The sequence below is a fragment of the Rutidosis leptorrhynchoides genome, chromosome 11, assembly GCF_046630445.1.
Source record: "Rutidosis leptorrhynchoides isolate AG116_Rl617_1_P2 chromosome 11, CSIRO_AGI_Rlap_v1, whole genome shotgun sequence".
In the NCBI taxonomy this organism is placed as follows: Eukaryota; Viridiplantae; Streptophyta; class Magnoliopsida; order Asterales; family Asteraceae; genus Rutidosis; species Rutidosis leptorrhynchoides.
In genome coordinates, this window is record NC_092343.1 from 218,946,837 (window position 1) to 218,963,164 (window position 16,328).

Here is a 16,328-nt window from a genome sequence, read left to right on the forward strand (position 1 = left end):
TAATACGATAATCCATCTTGATTTCTCTGTCAGGTATTTCACTATAAATCCACCTCCTTCGTTTCCTTACAACTCACACCTTCTATTCTTTCTCCCTCAACTCATATTTTAAAGTATTTGTGAATATCCTTCATCCAGTACTGATTCTTGATATACTCCTCACTTTCATATCTGTCGTTCTTCTTTTTCATCTACCTCCGGAAGAATCTATTTACTTCCACTATACTCTCGGTTTTATAGTGTTTTTAGTTCTTCCGTGTCTTTATATTGCTATATGCATCGATATATACGGTTTATAATTTTTGGGTGGTTGTTGGGTTTTATATCTTCCCTTATATTTCAAAGCCCCTGCTTTTGTCTTCTATAATCATTGACATCCACAGTTAATGCTCCCTTCTATTTGCTGCGATTTATACTCCAATTTCTATTTTGGAGTTTTGTCCTTTCGTTTCTTCTTCTTGCGATTAAGCAACGTTTGTAATGGTCTAGTATTCGCAGATATGAATTTTAGAATGAACATAGTTAATGTTCTAAGAAGGAAATGGTAATGGCACGATCTTGATTTGTTAATTTACCAGAATACCCTGAAAAGACCGAATCATCAAGAAAATATATTCTTGATATTTTTAGAGATTAAATAGAATACAAGAGTCGTGTAACATGGAACATGATGACGGCATGGTCTGTGAATCGTCATGTCCCATTAGAAACTCAGCATGACTTACTGTAATATAATCACGTTGATCAAGTATCATTATATTATACTAACTCATGCTTCAGTTCCCAACACTACTTCAAAACATTCATAATTTAAACTCGAAAGTTTATAGAATATAGAAACTAATAGTTTCTATATTCTGTAACACTGATAGCGCAAAGAGATAAATGATTTCAGATAAGATTAGTTATGAAAATATCTTCAGAAATATCGAGGATATTTATAATGAAAGATATGATAATATCTTAGAATTTCTAATATTGATGGATGATGATGAAGATTTGTCTGTAAAGGTTTAGAATAAAGAGTAAGGTATTCGTTAATGACTTTAGCAGGCACTGAATCATTTGGATTCTTTGAAGGCAGATTTAGTCTTTGTGATTTGTCAACAGCCTCCTTCATAGTCTGTTCAATCCGTTTTCCAGTTCCAAACCTTCTCTTTTTCTCAGCTTTTCCACCTTACTATTCTTTGTCATCAAACTTTTTACTGTTAAGATCGTTTACAGTTTTTGATGCTTCATCAGTATTTCGAGAACTAGTTCGCAGTTTAAGGTGTTTTTTTTCAGAAACTTCACATTCAAAGTATTTAAGTCCAGAAGATAGACACATATAATTGTTGGCGTAGACATGCTGCGAGATTTCAAAATACTGATTGCTAATTTCTGATGATTCATATGGCAATTCTCGTTACAAGATGCAGATGAGTAAATGATGGGATTTTGATAAATATAAAGATTTTTCGGAAAGTCAAAGATCAATGAAGTTGTTAATAAGTTTACTGCTAATGTGGCGAGATATGAAAGGTTCCCCGGTAACAATGATGAAGGGGTAATTGTTATAATAAGGTTTATTCGTATAAACAAATGAAGGTGATTTGCTGGAGCTGTGACAACACTGTCTATTTTGGAAAGAGATTGAAAAATTATATTTGGTAATAAATATCAAAGGATCTGACACGGATACATGTTAAACTATAACTTTGGTTTCGAGAGCTTTTCAGATGCATGACAGTGGGTAATATGTGGTTGGATCATCATCTCGCATGTCTTTAGGAATTTCGAAGTGTTTGAACACATATTGTAATTGTTAATATACATATGATGTTCTAAGATTTTGAATGATACAAATATTTTTGTGAGTTCCATGAATAGAAATGAGGTTCTAGGACAGTTTTGAAGTCAAAGTATAGTTTTGAAAGATGTAGGAATCTAAGAGTGATGATTTCGGTTATATCTTGAATCGAATTCTGAAATTTCAAAATCAGAATATGTAATTAGATTTTGAATGAGTATGGTTGTTTTGATTTTTATAAAAGAATGTATATTGTTGTGAAAGTAGGGAGTATAATGGATGATTTGCTGATTCAGATTCGAAGAATGTAAAATATTAATTGTGAATTTATATATCTCTCGGGTATTACCTACCCGTTAAAAAAAAATTCACAATTAATATTTTGTACAAAAGAATTTTATTACAGTCTTTATGAAAATATATATGTGTATATTTCTTCAGATGTAATATTGATTTAATGAGTTAATATTAAATTAAACTCATTTGATTTATGGTTAAGGCTAGGATAGATAATTTCTAAACTTTAGAAATTACATAATCGCCGTAGAATGTTTCCCCAATGAAGTTATGAATCAATACTTCATCGTTGTGGTATTCCTTGGTATCTACATGGCGTATGACGTCGATGCTCGTGAGACAGATTGTGAAGTTGAGGTTTGCGATGCGGTTGTTGTTGGTGGTGGTAATGGTACTGTTGATGTTGTTGATGGTGGTACTGGTTATGCTGCTGGTGCTACTGCTGGTGTTTGTAACCTTTGCACCATATTCTCCAAAGCCACTACCCGAGCGCGAAGCTCGTTGACTTCTTCTATTACACCGGGGTGATTGTCGGTTCGGACGAGCAGATAAATAAGATCTAGAATTTGGTGTAGTATATAATCATGACGAGATACTCTGAAAATGAGAGAGAAAATGGTGTTTCGGACAGGTTCGCCGGTAAGCGCTTCAGGTTCATTGCCAAGAGGGCAATGTGGTGGATGAAAGGGATCACCTTCTTCTTGTCTCCAATGGTTAAGTAGATTACAAACCCATCCCCAATTCATCCAGAATAGATGATAGCTAATTGGTTGATCCATTCCGGTCACGCTGCTTTCGGAGCTCATGTGGAAATCCATATCGGCATAGCTGTCGGAATTCGAGGAACTCGAACTAGTTGAGGGATCCATCTTGTATGATCAGGGAAAGAATTTTTTTGGTATGAAATAGATTGTAGAATTTAGATTTGGTATTCTTCAATACATAATTTACATATGTATATATAATACCAAAATCCCATAAATTACGGAGGAATTTTTGAAAGATGTCAGTCAAAGTTCACAGTAACAGATATGATAAGATAAGAATTCGTCTATACACTATTATGCAATAAATGTAGGAAAACGTGTCTAGACTTAAGAATGATAAGCAGGTAATTTCCTAAGGATGGTAAGTAGATGATTTCCGACTAAAAATGATAAGCAAAAATTTTGACATGCAGACACGGTCGAAGTCCAGACTCACTAATGCATCTTAACAACTATCAGTTAGACACACTAATGCAAGACCTGGTTCGCTAAGACCACTGCTCTGATACCAACTGAAAGGACCCGTTCATATACATTATAAACGATTCACAATAGTTGATTACATCGCGATGTATTTGACCTCTATATGATACATTTTACAAACATTGCATTCGTTTTTAAAAGACAAACTTTCTTTATAACAAAAATTGACGGTATGCACACCATTTCATAATACATCCAACTATAATTGACTTAATAATAATCTTGATGAACTCAATGACTTGAATGCAACGTCTTTCAAAATATGCCATGAATGACTCCAAGTAATATCCTTAAAATGAGTTAATGCACAGCGGAAGATTTCTTTAATACCTGAGAATAAACATGCTTTAAAGTGTCAACCAAAAGGTTGGTGAGTTCATAGGTTTATCATAACAATCATTTCAATATATTAATAGACCACAAGATTTCCGTTTATAAATATATGTACACTCGCAAGCGTATAAAAATATTCTATAAGTTTTAGGCACCCGGTAACAATCCTTAACGTTCATGTTTTACCCTCTGAAGTACACCAGATCAGGTGTGTTTAAAATAACCTCGAAGTACTAAAGCATCCCATAGTCAGGATGGGGTTTGTCAGGCCCAATAGATCTATCTTTAGGATTCGCACCTACCGTACATAGACAAGTAGTTTAATGTTACCAAGCTAAGGGTATATTTCTGGTTTAAACCCACGTAGAATTAGTTTTAGTACTTGTGCCTATTTCGTAAAACATTTATAAAAACAGTGCATGTATTTTCAGTCCCAAAAATATATATAAAAGGGAGCAAATGAAACTCACCATACTGTATTTCGTAGTAAAAATACATATAACGTCATTTAACAAGTGCAAGGTTGGCCTCGGATTCACGAACCTATATTAATTATATATATTTATATGTTGGTCATATTTGTCTAACAATTTTTGGTCAAGTCATAGTGTACCACAATCCTAATGCTCGAGACTAATATGCAAAAGTCAACAAAAGTCAACTTGACCCAAAATGACTTCTAAAATTTATACGTGTTTATTATATAACTTAACTATAGTCGTTTTATATATTTAAATATATTTATTAGATTTTATAATAATAAAAGTCATTTATTAATAAAAATTTATATTAACGTTTATATATGATAAAATATACTTTTATATATCTTAAGTGGTAAAATTTATAAAGTTCACTTAATATCTTAAAACTATAGTGGTAAGTATTATTAATGTAATTATATTACGCGTGGTGAAAAATATCTTTGTATCCCCTATTTATTTGATAAAATAATATTGACCATAATAATAATAAGTAAAAGTTGTATTATTTTGTAATAATAATTATTATTATTCTATAAAAAAATATCAATATTTATATTTACTAAAAATGTTATTATGATAAAATGATAATACTAACATAATAGTAATAATGATATTTTATAATAACAATGATATTTCTATTAAAATAATAACGACGATAGTAATAATAATCATTTTAACAATAATACTAAAATTCAGTTGACTATAACTTCAAATCCGTTCATCGAAACCATTCGATATCTAAATGAAAAGTTCTTAATTTTTCGCTAGCTTTCCAATGACATGCATATCATATACCCTATCTCAGTAGCATATGTATCTAATTCAGGATTCAACAAACCTATCTAAGGACAATATCGAATGTACAAGCATGCATAATCCTATATACTCGAGCACTAGTCAGGGATACACTATTGATATATAAAAGTTAAGTTATGAGTGCTCACATATCAATATTGAGATTCAATATTGCAGGAAAGTACGTAGACGCAACGGAGATGATAAACACTAGATTGACCTCACGAGCATACCCATGAACCATACCCATCACTTCCATAGCTATAACCCATAATTTCCTTAGCTTCGACTCATTCAAAAAACTATTTTGAAATCACTCGGACATCACTCCGTCGTAATATTTTATGTATACTAATAATATCTTGAAATAATACAGAGCAATATATATATATATATATATATATATATATATATATATATATATATATATGTAAATCGATTGAGAGAGTTTAGAGAAATATATTTTCAAGTTTCTATGAAATAATGAAACCTATTGAATTCTATTTATAATAGATTTTTGAATTATTAAAGTGAATTATTAAATTATGAATTATTAAAGTGAATTATTAAAGTATGAATTATTAAAGTGAATTATTAAAGTATGAATTATTAAAGTATGAATTATTAAAGTGAATTATTAAAGTATGAATTATTAAAGTGAATTATTAAAGTATGAATTATTAAAGTGAATTATTAAAGTATGAATTATTAAAGTGAATTATTAAAGTTAAAGTAAAGTAAAAGTAAAGTAAAGGTAAAGTTAAAGTATAGTAAAAGTATAAAAACTATGTATGTATAATACGTGTATAAATATATATAATATTAATTTAAATCGTTATATATATTTAATGAAATAAAATATAAATATCGTTATATTTATTATACTGGTTAAGTAATGAGTTGTCAAAAGTGATTCTAGATATTTATAAAAGTTTAATAATAAAGTTTTTTTTAAACTGAAAACGTTTTTGTACGTTTGAAAATAGATTAATAGAATATTATGGAAACCAATTCTCCACTAGCTTTTGTCTAACTTTCATAAATGACACTTTTTATTTTTATTTATAAATAGCTTTACAAATTATTCCGAATATCGTTAAGAGGAATAGATTTCTCAAATCATAGTGGACCTCTCAACTCAGACTTGTAATCATAACTCAATGTTTCTGATAATTCAATCATTTAATATATTTTTTTTAATTTCGTCGATAATCATATTGAAACAAATACGTTCATATAAAGCATTATAATTTTAAATACTTTGTTGACATTTTCAATTTATAACATATACACATATACATACATATTCATATATGTTCATTTAATGGTTCGTGAATCATTGAAATTTGGTCGAGGTTTAAATGAATGTATAAACATAGTTTAAAATCCTTGAGATTTAACTTAACAAACATTGCTTATCGTGTCAGAATAATATAAAGATAAAGTTTAAATTTAGTCGGAAATTTTCGGGTCGTCACATATAACTCAATGAGATATACCCCATTCTTTCTTTTTTTAAGGAATGTTAGCCACACATATTCCATTCAACTGATACATTGCTTTTCCTCATTTAATATTGAATTAAACAATTTGGTTTTGCATATTAGTACAAAGTTAGTAACAAGTTTGGTGATCTTAATTAATCTATAGCATGATCCAAAATCAAGTTAGTTTAGTATATGACAAAAGCAAGTTAGTTTAGGTTATTTTAGTTTACCAATTAACTTATTGACCACTTATTACTTATGTATCCATCTTATTTATTTTAACTTAAGTTATTATAATTTGTAAGTAATAAACACTAGTTGTGAGTTTTTAATTTTATAGGATATTACAACTCCACCTACTAAAAAAAATTTCGTCCTCGAAATTGAAAGAAGTTATAGAATCGAAACGCACCAATTAGAAAAAAAATGAGGGTGCTCGGCCCGCATGGTTTTCTCGAGTTCCCAAGTGGCCTCGCTAGCAGAATGATTCTTCCATTGAACTTTAACGAAAGGGGTGGAACTTTTACGAGTTACTCGCTCCTCGCGTTCGTCAACATAAGAAAGATCAGGTTGAATTTCAGAAAAAGGATATTGCACCACGTGCAATGGATGATAGTTGTAACCCCGCATCTGAGACACGTGAAATACGTTATGAACATGAGATAACTGTGGCTGTAATGCTAAATGATAAGACACTTCACCAACTCGATCCAATATCTCAAACAGTCCAATATGTCGAGGACTGAGCTTTCCTTTCAAACCAAAACGACGTATACCCTTCCAAGGTGACACCTTTAAAAACACCTTATCACCCACCACAAACTCTAACAGACGTCGGTGTTTATTGGCATACACTTTCTGTCTCAATTGGGCCTCCTTTAGTGGATTCGTAGCTATAGCGACCTTTTCATTAGTAACTCTAACCAACTCAGGTCCTTCAATCAATTTCTCTCCTGTTTCATTCCAACAAACTGGCCCTCTACACTTTCGACCATAAAGCATCTCAAATGGTGCCATACAGATACTTGCCTGCCAACTATTATTATAAGCAAATTCCACCAAACATAAGTACTCATCCCAATTTCCCTTCCAATCTAAGGCACACGCTCGAAGCATATCTTCCATTATCTGTATCGTACGCTCAGACTGTCCATCAGTTTGTGGATGAAAAGCAGTACTAAGCTTCAATCACGTACCACAAGCTTTGTGTAACCCCTTCCAAAATCTAGATGTAAACCGAGGATCACGATCAGATACGATGGACGAATGAACCCCGTGTAATCTCACAATTTCCTGCTGAAAAAGCTCGGATAGCTTACTTACTGAATAATCCATACGGATTGGCAAGAAATGAGCCGATTTGGTTAATCTATCAATCACCACCCAAATAGCATCATGCCTTTTAACAGTCTTTGGTAACCCACAAACGAAATCCATTGAGATATCATCCCACTTCCACACGAGAATGTCCAACGACTGCAACAAACCACTAGCACGTTGGTGCTCGATCTTTACTTGTTGACAAGTAAGGCACTTCCCAACATATCTAGCAACGTCTTTCTTCATGCCACTCCACCAAAAGTGCTGCTTTAAATCCTGATACATTTTGGTCGAACCAGGATGTACAGAAAAAGGTGAGCTGTGAGCCTCATACAACAGAGCCTCACGAATAGCATCATCATTTGGAACATACAATCGATTCCCACACTAAATAACACCGTCATCATCTTCTCTGAACTCTTTCACTTTAGCCTCTTCCAAATTTTGAAACACTGTCCATAAATCCCCATCATCCAATTGAGCCTCTTTTATTCTAGTAATTAAATCAGACTCGAATTTTAGATTTGCCAACATCCTAGATGCTTCTCTCTTACTCAATCCCATATCAAGTCTTTCAAATTCTCGAATGTGAGTAACCAAACATGAGATACTACCAAATGTTTTTCTACTCAAAGCGTCGGATACCACATTCGCTTTACCCGGATGGTATTGAATGTTGGCATCATAATCCTTCAATAACTCAAGCCACCTTTGTTGTCTCATGTTTATCTCTTTTTGCGTGAATATGTATTTAAGACTCTTGTGATTAGTGAAAATATCACAAGTTTCTCCATAAAGATAATGCCTCCATCTTTTCAACGTAAAAATCACATCAGCTAACTCCAAATCATGAGTAGGGTAATTAACCTCATAGGGTTTCCTCGAGGCATACGCAATTACCTTACCGTGTTGCATCAAAACACAACCCAAACCATGCTTAGAAGCGTCACTATAGATTTGAAAACCCCCACTTCCTGACGGCAATGCAAGAATAGGAGCGGATACAAGTCTTTTCTTTAACTCATCGAAACTTTTTTGTCGTTCATCGGTCCACACAAATTTTTCCCCTTTTCTCAACAACTTGGTAAGCGACAAAGAAATCGTTGAAAAACCTTCAACAAATCTTCGATAATAACCAGCTAAACCAAGAAAACTTTGAACCTTAACAACAGAAGTAGGTCTTGACCAATTTGTAATAGCCTCAATTTTTGCTGGATCCATCATTATACCCTCAGCTGATACAACATGACCCAGAAAGGCAACTCGTTGCAACCAGAATTCGCATTTAGAGATTTTTGCAAACAATTTCTTACTTTGGAGGGTTTCAAGTACAACACGAAGATGATTCTCATGCTCTTCTTTATTGTTTGAGAATACCAAGATATCGTCAATGAATACGATCACAAACTTATCCAAATACTCATGGAACACCCGGTTCATTAAATTCATGAATACAGCAGGAGCATTAGTTAATACAAACGGCATCACTAAAAACTCATAGTGCCCATAACGAGTGTGGAAAGCAGTCTTAGGGATATCTTCTTCTTTAGCACGCAGCTGATGATACCCAGACCTAAGATCAATTTTAGAAAAATACTTCGAACCTTGAAGTTGATCAAACAAATCATCAATTCGCGGAAGCGGATAACGGTTTTGGATAGTAATACGATTTAACTCGCGATAATCAATGCAAAATCTCATGCTACCATCCTTCTTCTTGACAAACAAAACCGGCACACCCCAAGGTGACACACTTGGTCGAATAAATCCACAATCTATCAATTCTTTCAATTGCTCATTGAGTTCTTGCAACTCGAGTGGTGCCATACGATAAGGAGCTTTTGATATCGGTTGAGAACCAGGAATCAAATCAATCGAAAATTCAACTTCACGAACTGGAGGCAAACCTTGCAATTCGTCTGGAAATACATAAGGAAACTCTCGAACAACGTCAATATTTTCAACTGAAGGACTCTCGATAGACAAATTCTGAATCAAAGCTAAATAACCCAAACAACCATGTGAAATTAACTTTTGCGCCTTAAGCGCTGAGATAACCTTAATAGATTTTTCAGGAAGATCACCATTAAAGACACAAACGGGTATAGAATGATTTCCAAACAAAATTCTCTTAGAATAACAATCGATAGTTGCGTGATGATGAGATAACCAATCCATGCCAAGAATAATGTCAAAGTCATGCATGGTTATAGGAAAGAGATTTGCGGGAAACATGCAGTCATTGAATTCCAAACGGCAGTTTTGATACACACGATCTATAATTTCAATACTACCCATTGGGGTAGAGATTGTAAACGGAGTATACAACCAAGTTGGAGACACTTTCAAATATTTCGAGCTCTTAACAGACACAATCGAGTGCATAGAGCCAGAATCAAACAGAATGAAGAAGGCACGATGGTGTACAAATACATGACCAGTAATAGTACCTAATCATATCAAGAATGTATGAGCAAATAACTCAAAGGAAATATTTTTAAAATGAAAAGGGATCGGAATGTACCTGTTGCGTCAGCAGCCTGAGTAGTAGTCATGGCAAAGACGCGCCCACCAGGAGCTGGAGGAGGAACCCTCAGAACAAACCCAGGTCTAGGATTCTTGCAATCCTTAGCTAAGTGACCAATCTCTCCACAAGCAAAACATGAACCCGCACTACGATAATAAACTCTTCCCGGATGATTCTTTCCACAAGTCCTACAAGATGCATTGGCATTAACACCACGATTTCCGTTACCCCTTTATTGCCCTTGGGGAAGGTACACTTGTAATTGACCACGGTTATTATTATTTGGCCCGTTGTCAATCCTTAGCTGATTTCCTCTATTATTCCAATTATTACTACGATACCCTTGGTTCCCAGATTGTTAACCCTGTTTGGTAGTCGGTGGAGGCACAGATCGTAGTGGTTGTATATTCTTAACCCTCTTATTCTTAACATCATCATTTTTAGTAGTCAAATACTCGACTCGCTCCATCTCCAAATTTCGAGCATAATCGGCTGCCTCAGCGGCATCAAAACATTTCAGATTAATCATTTTAGAGCGGTAACGCCCATGAATAGCCCATTTGTACGTACGGGCTTGGTCCTCGGAAGACCCAGCAGCAGCCCCAATCAATCCCACAAGCCTCAAAAACCTCTTAGTGAAATCATTAATCGACTCATCACTCCCTTGCTTAATATTCGCATACTCCCGAATCACAGCCTCTTTCTCCGCCTCAGAAAAGTACTGACGGAAAAACAACTCCTTGAAATCAACCCAATCTAATGAATCCTCAAAATCGATACCTCCTTTCGCTTGTCTCAAAGCGATCCACCAACGTTGAGCATCCCCTTCTAGTTTATAAACAGCCAATGGAACCCACAATCTCTCTTCACAACCAAGCACTCGATATATCTTCTCAATGTGAGTGATCCAATTCTCAGCTTCAACAGGAGTACTAGCAGTGCTGAATGACAAAGGACGCTATTTTTGAAACCGTCCTAGCCAAACATGAATAGCATCCCCCGTTAAAGCTTTCATCTCCACATACTCATCCGTATCTTCATCTTCATGCTTCAAAGTCTCGCCACCTTGCTTATGCATCGCGTCAATAGCTTGAACTACAATGTTGGGTAACAAATTCGTGATAGTTTGGTAAATCTTGTATTCTATCTCCTCCTCAGACATCCCCTTTCTTTTCGGTGCCATCTATGAACGAGATGAGGATATAACGGTTACGATTAGTAAGAAGAAAACAAGAGAATATGAGAAGTGGAAACATATTATTAATGCGAAAAGAAAATCCTAACCCAAAGTCTACCCAAATCTCACAGGCCATAACTTAGGACGTAAGTTTCTACAAGAGGGAACCTAAGCTCTGATACCATCTGTAAAGACCCGAATCTTACAAATTTCAAAACTTATAAATAAAGGTAACTTAAAAGGTAAATGAGCGTTATTCTTATTCGAATTCAAACCATAGTTAAAACACCAAAGTTTACAAACTTATTCAAAGTACTACTAAACTAAAATAAACTACTAAATCTTGAAGGAAATCTCTAAGGCGGGGTGCTAAGTTCACTCCACTCTACACTCTTCCCTCGTTTCCAATGCCTCCTTGATTACATGTCATATAAGAAGGAAAACAAAAAATACGACTGAGCCAAAGCCCAGTGAACGGATATAACAAAGAACAGAGTACAGTATGACATGCATGTCAAATTTCAAAACAAACTTATTTACAAAGTAACTTATTTTTAAATCAAGGTGCAAATATGTATATATCCTTAATAACGAATATGTCAAAATATCAAAGTCACATACAAAGAGTGTTGTACAAATTCCCTAAAATAATGCCCTAAGAGTCAAACAAATATATATCAAAGTATCCAAAATGAAATCATAGGGTAATTACTCCACTAATCATTCATATCGTGACGTTTCGTATGACACTACGATGAACGTCCACCGTCAAAACAAAATCCTAGGATCGATCCATACGCCTTCTATCACAAATATATATAATAATAATGAGCTCGTACCACCACCGGGCAATCAAAAGGAGACGTCGTAGATATAACAAATACACCGCTACGGTCGATGTCACATTATCAGTGTCACAATAACGCGTTCATGGGACCTCCGTGAATAGGTTACTCTTAGGCACATTTTAAGAAAATGTTTTAACCGATTTATTAATTATAAATTTTCAAATATCCTTTAATGTGATTAATAGACTTTAAAATATATTTAAAAAGAATTAATGAAATGACTTAAATATTTTACGTTTGACCAAATACTTAAAATGTTTAAACGGGACTTAACGGGATATGTAAAGTCACATGGAATGAGGGACACTCGATGCGAATCACCGTACCACTCGCCACACTCACACATGTGCTTTACCGAAATGTTTTCGACATTTTTTGGGGCTGTTTCAAGACACGGTTTTGACACAATTTCCAAAGGTCAAAATATTATAATTTCCTCAATTAACAAACATAATTAGCAACCTCGTTAGTACATCCAAATGAGGAAAACATAACACAATATATAGACTAACAAACATAACGAATTTCCAAATAAGCATGTCATACCAATAATTTTTTATACACAATTCGAAACAAGATTTTTAGAGGAAAGATTTACCAAAGCGATCCTAAAACCACCAAGAATATCCGTACCTTATGATGAATGACGAAATTCCAAGGACAACAAAATACCACCAAAGAATGCGATCACCGAGCCAAATCTAATGAATACGCACGTATGAGTACAAAACGCATTCAAACAGGGAGTATGTAATATCCTTTATTAATAGTATTACCATATGATTCTTATGTTTTTATTTCTATCCAAATAGTTTCATATTCAAATTTCTAGTTTTAGTATATTACGTCTTATAAGAATTTAGTGGTCAATATTGATAATGGCACCAGTGGCGAAGCTATGTAGAAAGTAATGGGGTCATGTGACCCCAACGAAATCAAATATATAATAGGGAGTTGTAAATAATAATACAAGTTCATTGTTAGTTTACTGGTTATGAGATTATTACTTGAATGCTGAGACGAAGGTTCAAGTCCTTTGTATGCATCTTTTTTTTTTATTTTTTTTTATTTTCTTAAAATGAGTTATATATTTGATTATCTGATAATGTTTTTCTTTTAACTCTAAAAGCCCATTTGAGTTACTACTCTAGTCTAACTAATATCAATTGTTCGAGCAATGTTCAATATGAATTAATTACGTAGTACTAAATTTGTGTATCTAACTCATTTTACACATATGTACTATATAGTTCATGGTTATTAAATGATAATTTTGGCATTCTCCAATTATCGTTTTGTAACTTATTTATACTCTAGGGTGGTGTATTGTATAATTATCAAAATTCTTTCCATCTTGTTTATAATTTTCGATGTACAGAAAGTGAAAACCAGAGTATCATTTTTCCTATTTTAATTCTCCCATTTTGTCATCATTTTGGCCATTAATCTTATTTTTACTTTTCAAGTGGACATTAAAATAAGTTAGATGCATAGCATAAGATCGTCTCATTTTTATTATACTCAAAGTGATATGTAGTTAATCTAAATCAATCAACTAATTAAGAAAACCAATAAACAAATTTACATCAATAACAAAGATTGTGATTAGTAGTTACCTCTAAACGTGTTCGTGTTAGAATCAAACTAGACCCGAAAATATTTTGTAACCTTCTTTGAGTGTCTCTATTCTTCCTCTTAAAATTAGGATGGATTGTAGTAAGTGAAATGGTTATCAACTTGGGCAATATTACATTTGGTTTGGTAAAGAGTTTACTAAGTTGATGATACTTGTAGAGATATAACTCAATGAGATATACCCCATTCTTTCTTTTTTTAATGAATGTTAGCCACACGTATTCCATTCAACTGATACATTGCTTTTCCTCATTTAATATTGAATTAAACAATTTGGTTTTGCATATTAGTACAAAGTTAGTGACAAGTTATAGACGGTCAATAAAGATGGTTTAATTAACCAAACATAGATGGTGAATGGTAATACATGTACATGCGCATTTCCCCATTTATAGACGGTCAAGAAAGATGGTTGTCCCATTGTTGAAGCCATTGCCGATGAAATCTGGTTAAAAAGAAAAATGTATTTGTTAAGTATTCAAGGTTTACTATGCTAAGCGTAGAAATAGAATAACGTTTCACTTTGGATAACATATTTTCTTGATGAATATCAGATATATAATTAAAAAAATTCAAAATAGATGGTTTGGTGCAATAGATATTTAAGGTTTAGTGATCTACACAAATGAATATAGAAAATTAGCTGGTTATCAATCAACTAAATTATGCATGCACTGATCCACTATCAATTTTATCGTATGCATTTATTAAAGAAGAAACATGACCATATAAAATGCTAAAACATCATCTGCAATAAGGAATACATACTGTCACGGTTGAATCAAAGTTTATTTACATGTTAAGGAAACGAAATCCATAATAAACTAAAGAAAAACAGTAAAATACTTACAGAATTTGCAGTTGAATTTTTTACTTTTTGAGGATCTTGTTTGAAGATACGGAGAAGTTTAAGAGAATAAACTACTGGTTCTAAAACCTTTTTTAAATAACTACTCGTGTGGTGTAAGAGTCAATGTTTTGGCATGTCATTATGTTTTTTTATTTGGGCTAGGTTCACACTAACTGGGTTATATATACTTCGCAAACATTTAAACCAACCCGTATGAGAGCATCGGTCAAAGAGCTAAGTACATTTTATGTTAGAAGCTCAAAAGATCTTCAGGTTTTTGTTTCTTCTTAATCAGCATTTAACTTACCAACGAACGCTTGCTTCAACGGTATCAAGCCTCAGTGTGAAAGGGCCCGCGATTAGTTGCCAAGCAACCCGGGTTCAATTCCTGGAGGCGGAAGGTTTTCTCTCCAATTTCCTGCGATTAGTTGCCAAGCAACCCAGGTCCCGCGATTAGTTGCCAAGCAACCCGGGTAGGAGTTTCCTTCTAGCGTGTGTGGGTGCAAATGATGAGGGTCGTTGAAATAAATGATCCGCTGATGCAAATTCGCCGTTCAAAAAAAAATCAGCATTTAACTTTCTTTACAATTATCGATACACTTTATATTGGTAACAGGGTTTATCGATATTAAAACCTGATTGCTTTCGCTTAGGATTTATCATCACAACTTAGTTTTTAAAACACTTTATAATGAACCAATTAATGGAATATATATATATATATATATATATATATATATATATATATATATATATATATATATATATATATATATATATATATATATATATATATATATAAGGTTTTTAGAACCAGTAGTTTTCTTTACATATTGCATGTCTATAAATTGTTTCATTGTCTGCAAAACTCCAAAAGTCATTGCTTAGGATTTATATGCCAACATCTTTTATTAATATTGTGCACTTTAAACTTGACAAATATATCCATGTGCAATTTAGTATCATACAATATTGTGTTTAAGACATTTAATTTTATATCAATGTTTACATCATATATAGCGTGTGTAACAATTGTTTCCTTAACTACAGAATTCAGTGCTGATAATTCTTACCCCAGTAACTAGGAAACGGGGTCATGTTCACATACACCAATTTCTTGCAAAAGGCCATTACATGAAACTTAAGTGTCTGATGATAGTTCAGATGTTGAAGTCATAAGTGAAATCTAGTTTCTGAAAGCGACCTTAGATGTTGCTCATACCCGTCCAAATATTGAACAACAACTCAAGGCTGCTGAAGAACTCAAGTCATGGAACATTGGTGATACTACATACGTTTTCTTCTGGAAATCAAAAGCAAATGTTTGGGTGAGTTACTTTTCTGTTCATTCCAAATATACTTTTTCGAATATGATTTAAGCATTATTAAGTGACATTCATAAGTGCATTTTTAGATTCTACTTTTTTTGTTATATATGTTATTGACAAATATTGATGGATTTTTTAACAATTCTAATACTGATGTGATTTAGCGGCTGCCTCAAGAGTTTCTTAATATCCCGAAGATTAAGAGCGGGT

At 33.2% G+C, this 16,328-nt stretch overlaps 2 protein-coding genes across 2 annotated transcripts; both read right to left on the reverse strand.

Annotated features, from left to right (window-relative positions):
* Positions 1-6,826: 6,826 nt before the first annotated feature.
* On the reverse strand, positions 6,827-7,558 carry LOC139875406 (uncharacterized). Its single transcript, XM_071862742.1, has one exon. It carries the CDS (start codon positions 7,556-7,558, stop codon positions 6,827-6,829), a length of 732 nt encoding a protein of 243 aa, XP_071718843.1.
* Positions 7,559-9,299: 1,741 nt separating this feature from the next.
* On the reverse strand, positions 9,300-11,463 carry LOC139875407 (uncharacterized). Its single transcript, XM_071862744.1, has 5 exons — positions 11,306-11,463; positions 10,736-11,221; positions 10,278-10,468; positions 9,485-10,203; positions 9,300-9,326 (listed from the first exon to the last, which is right to left on the reverse strand). The coding sequence occupies exons 1-5, from the start codon at positions 11,461-11,463 to the stop codon at positions 9,300-9,302; spliced, it is 1,581 nt and encodes a 526-aa protein (XP_071718845.1).
* Positions 11,464-16,328: the final 4,865 nt, after the last annotated feature.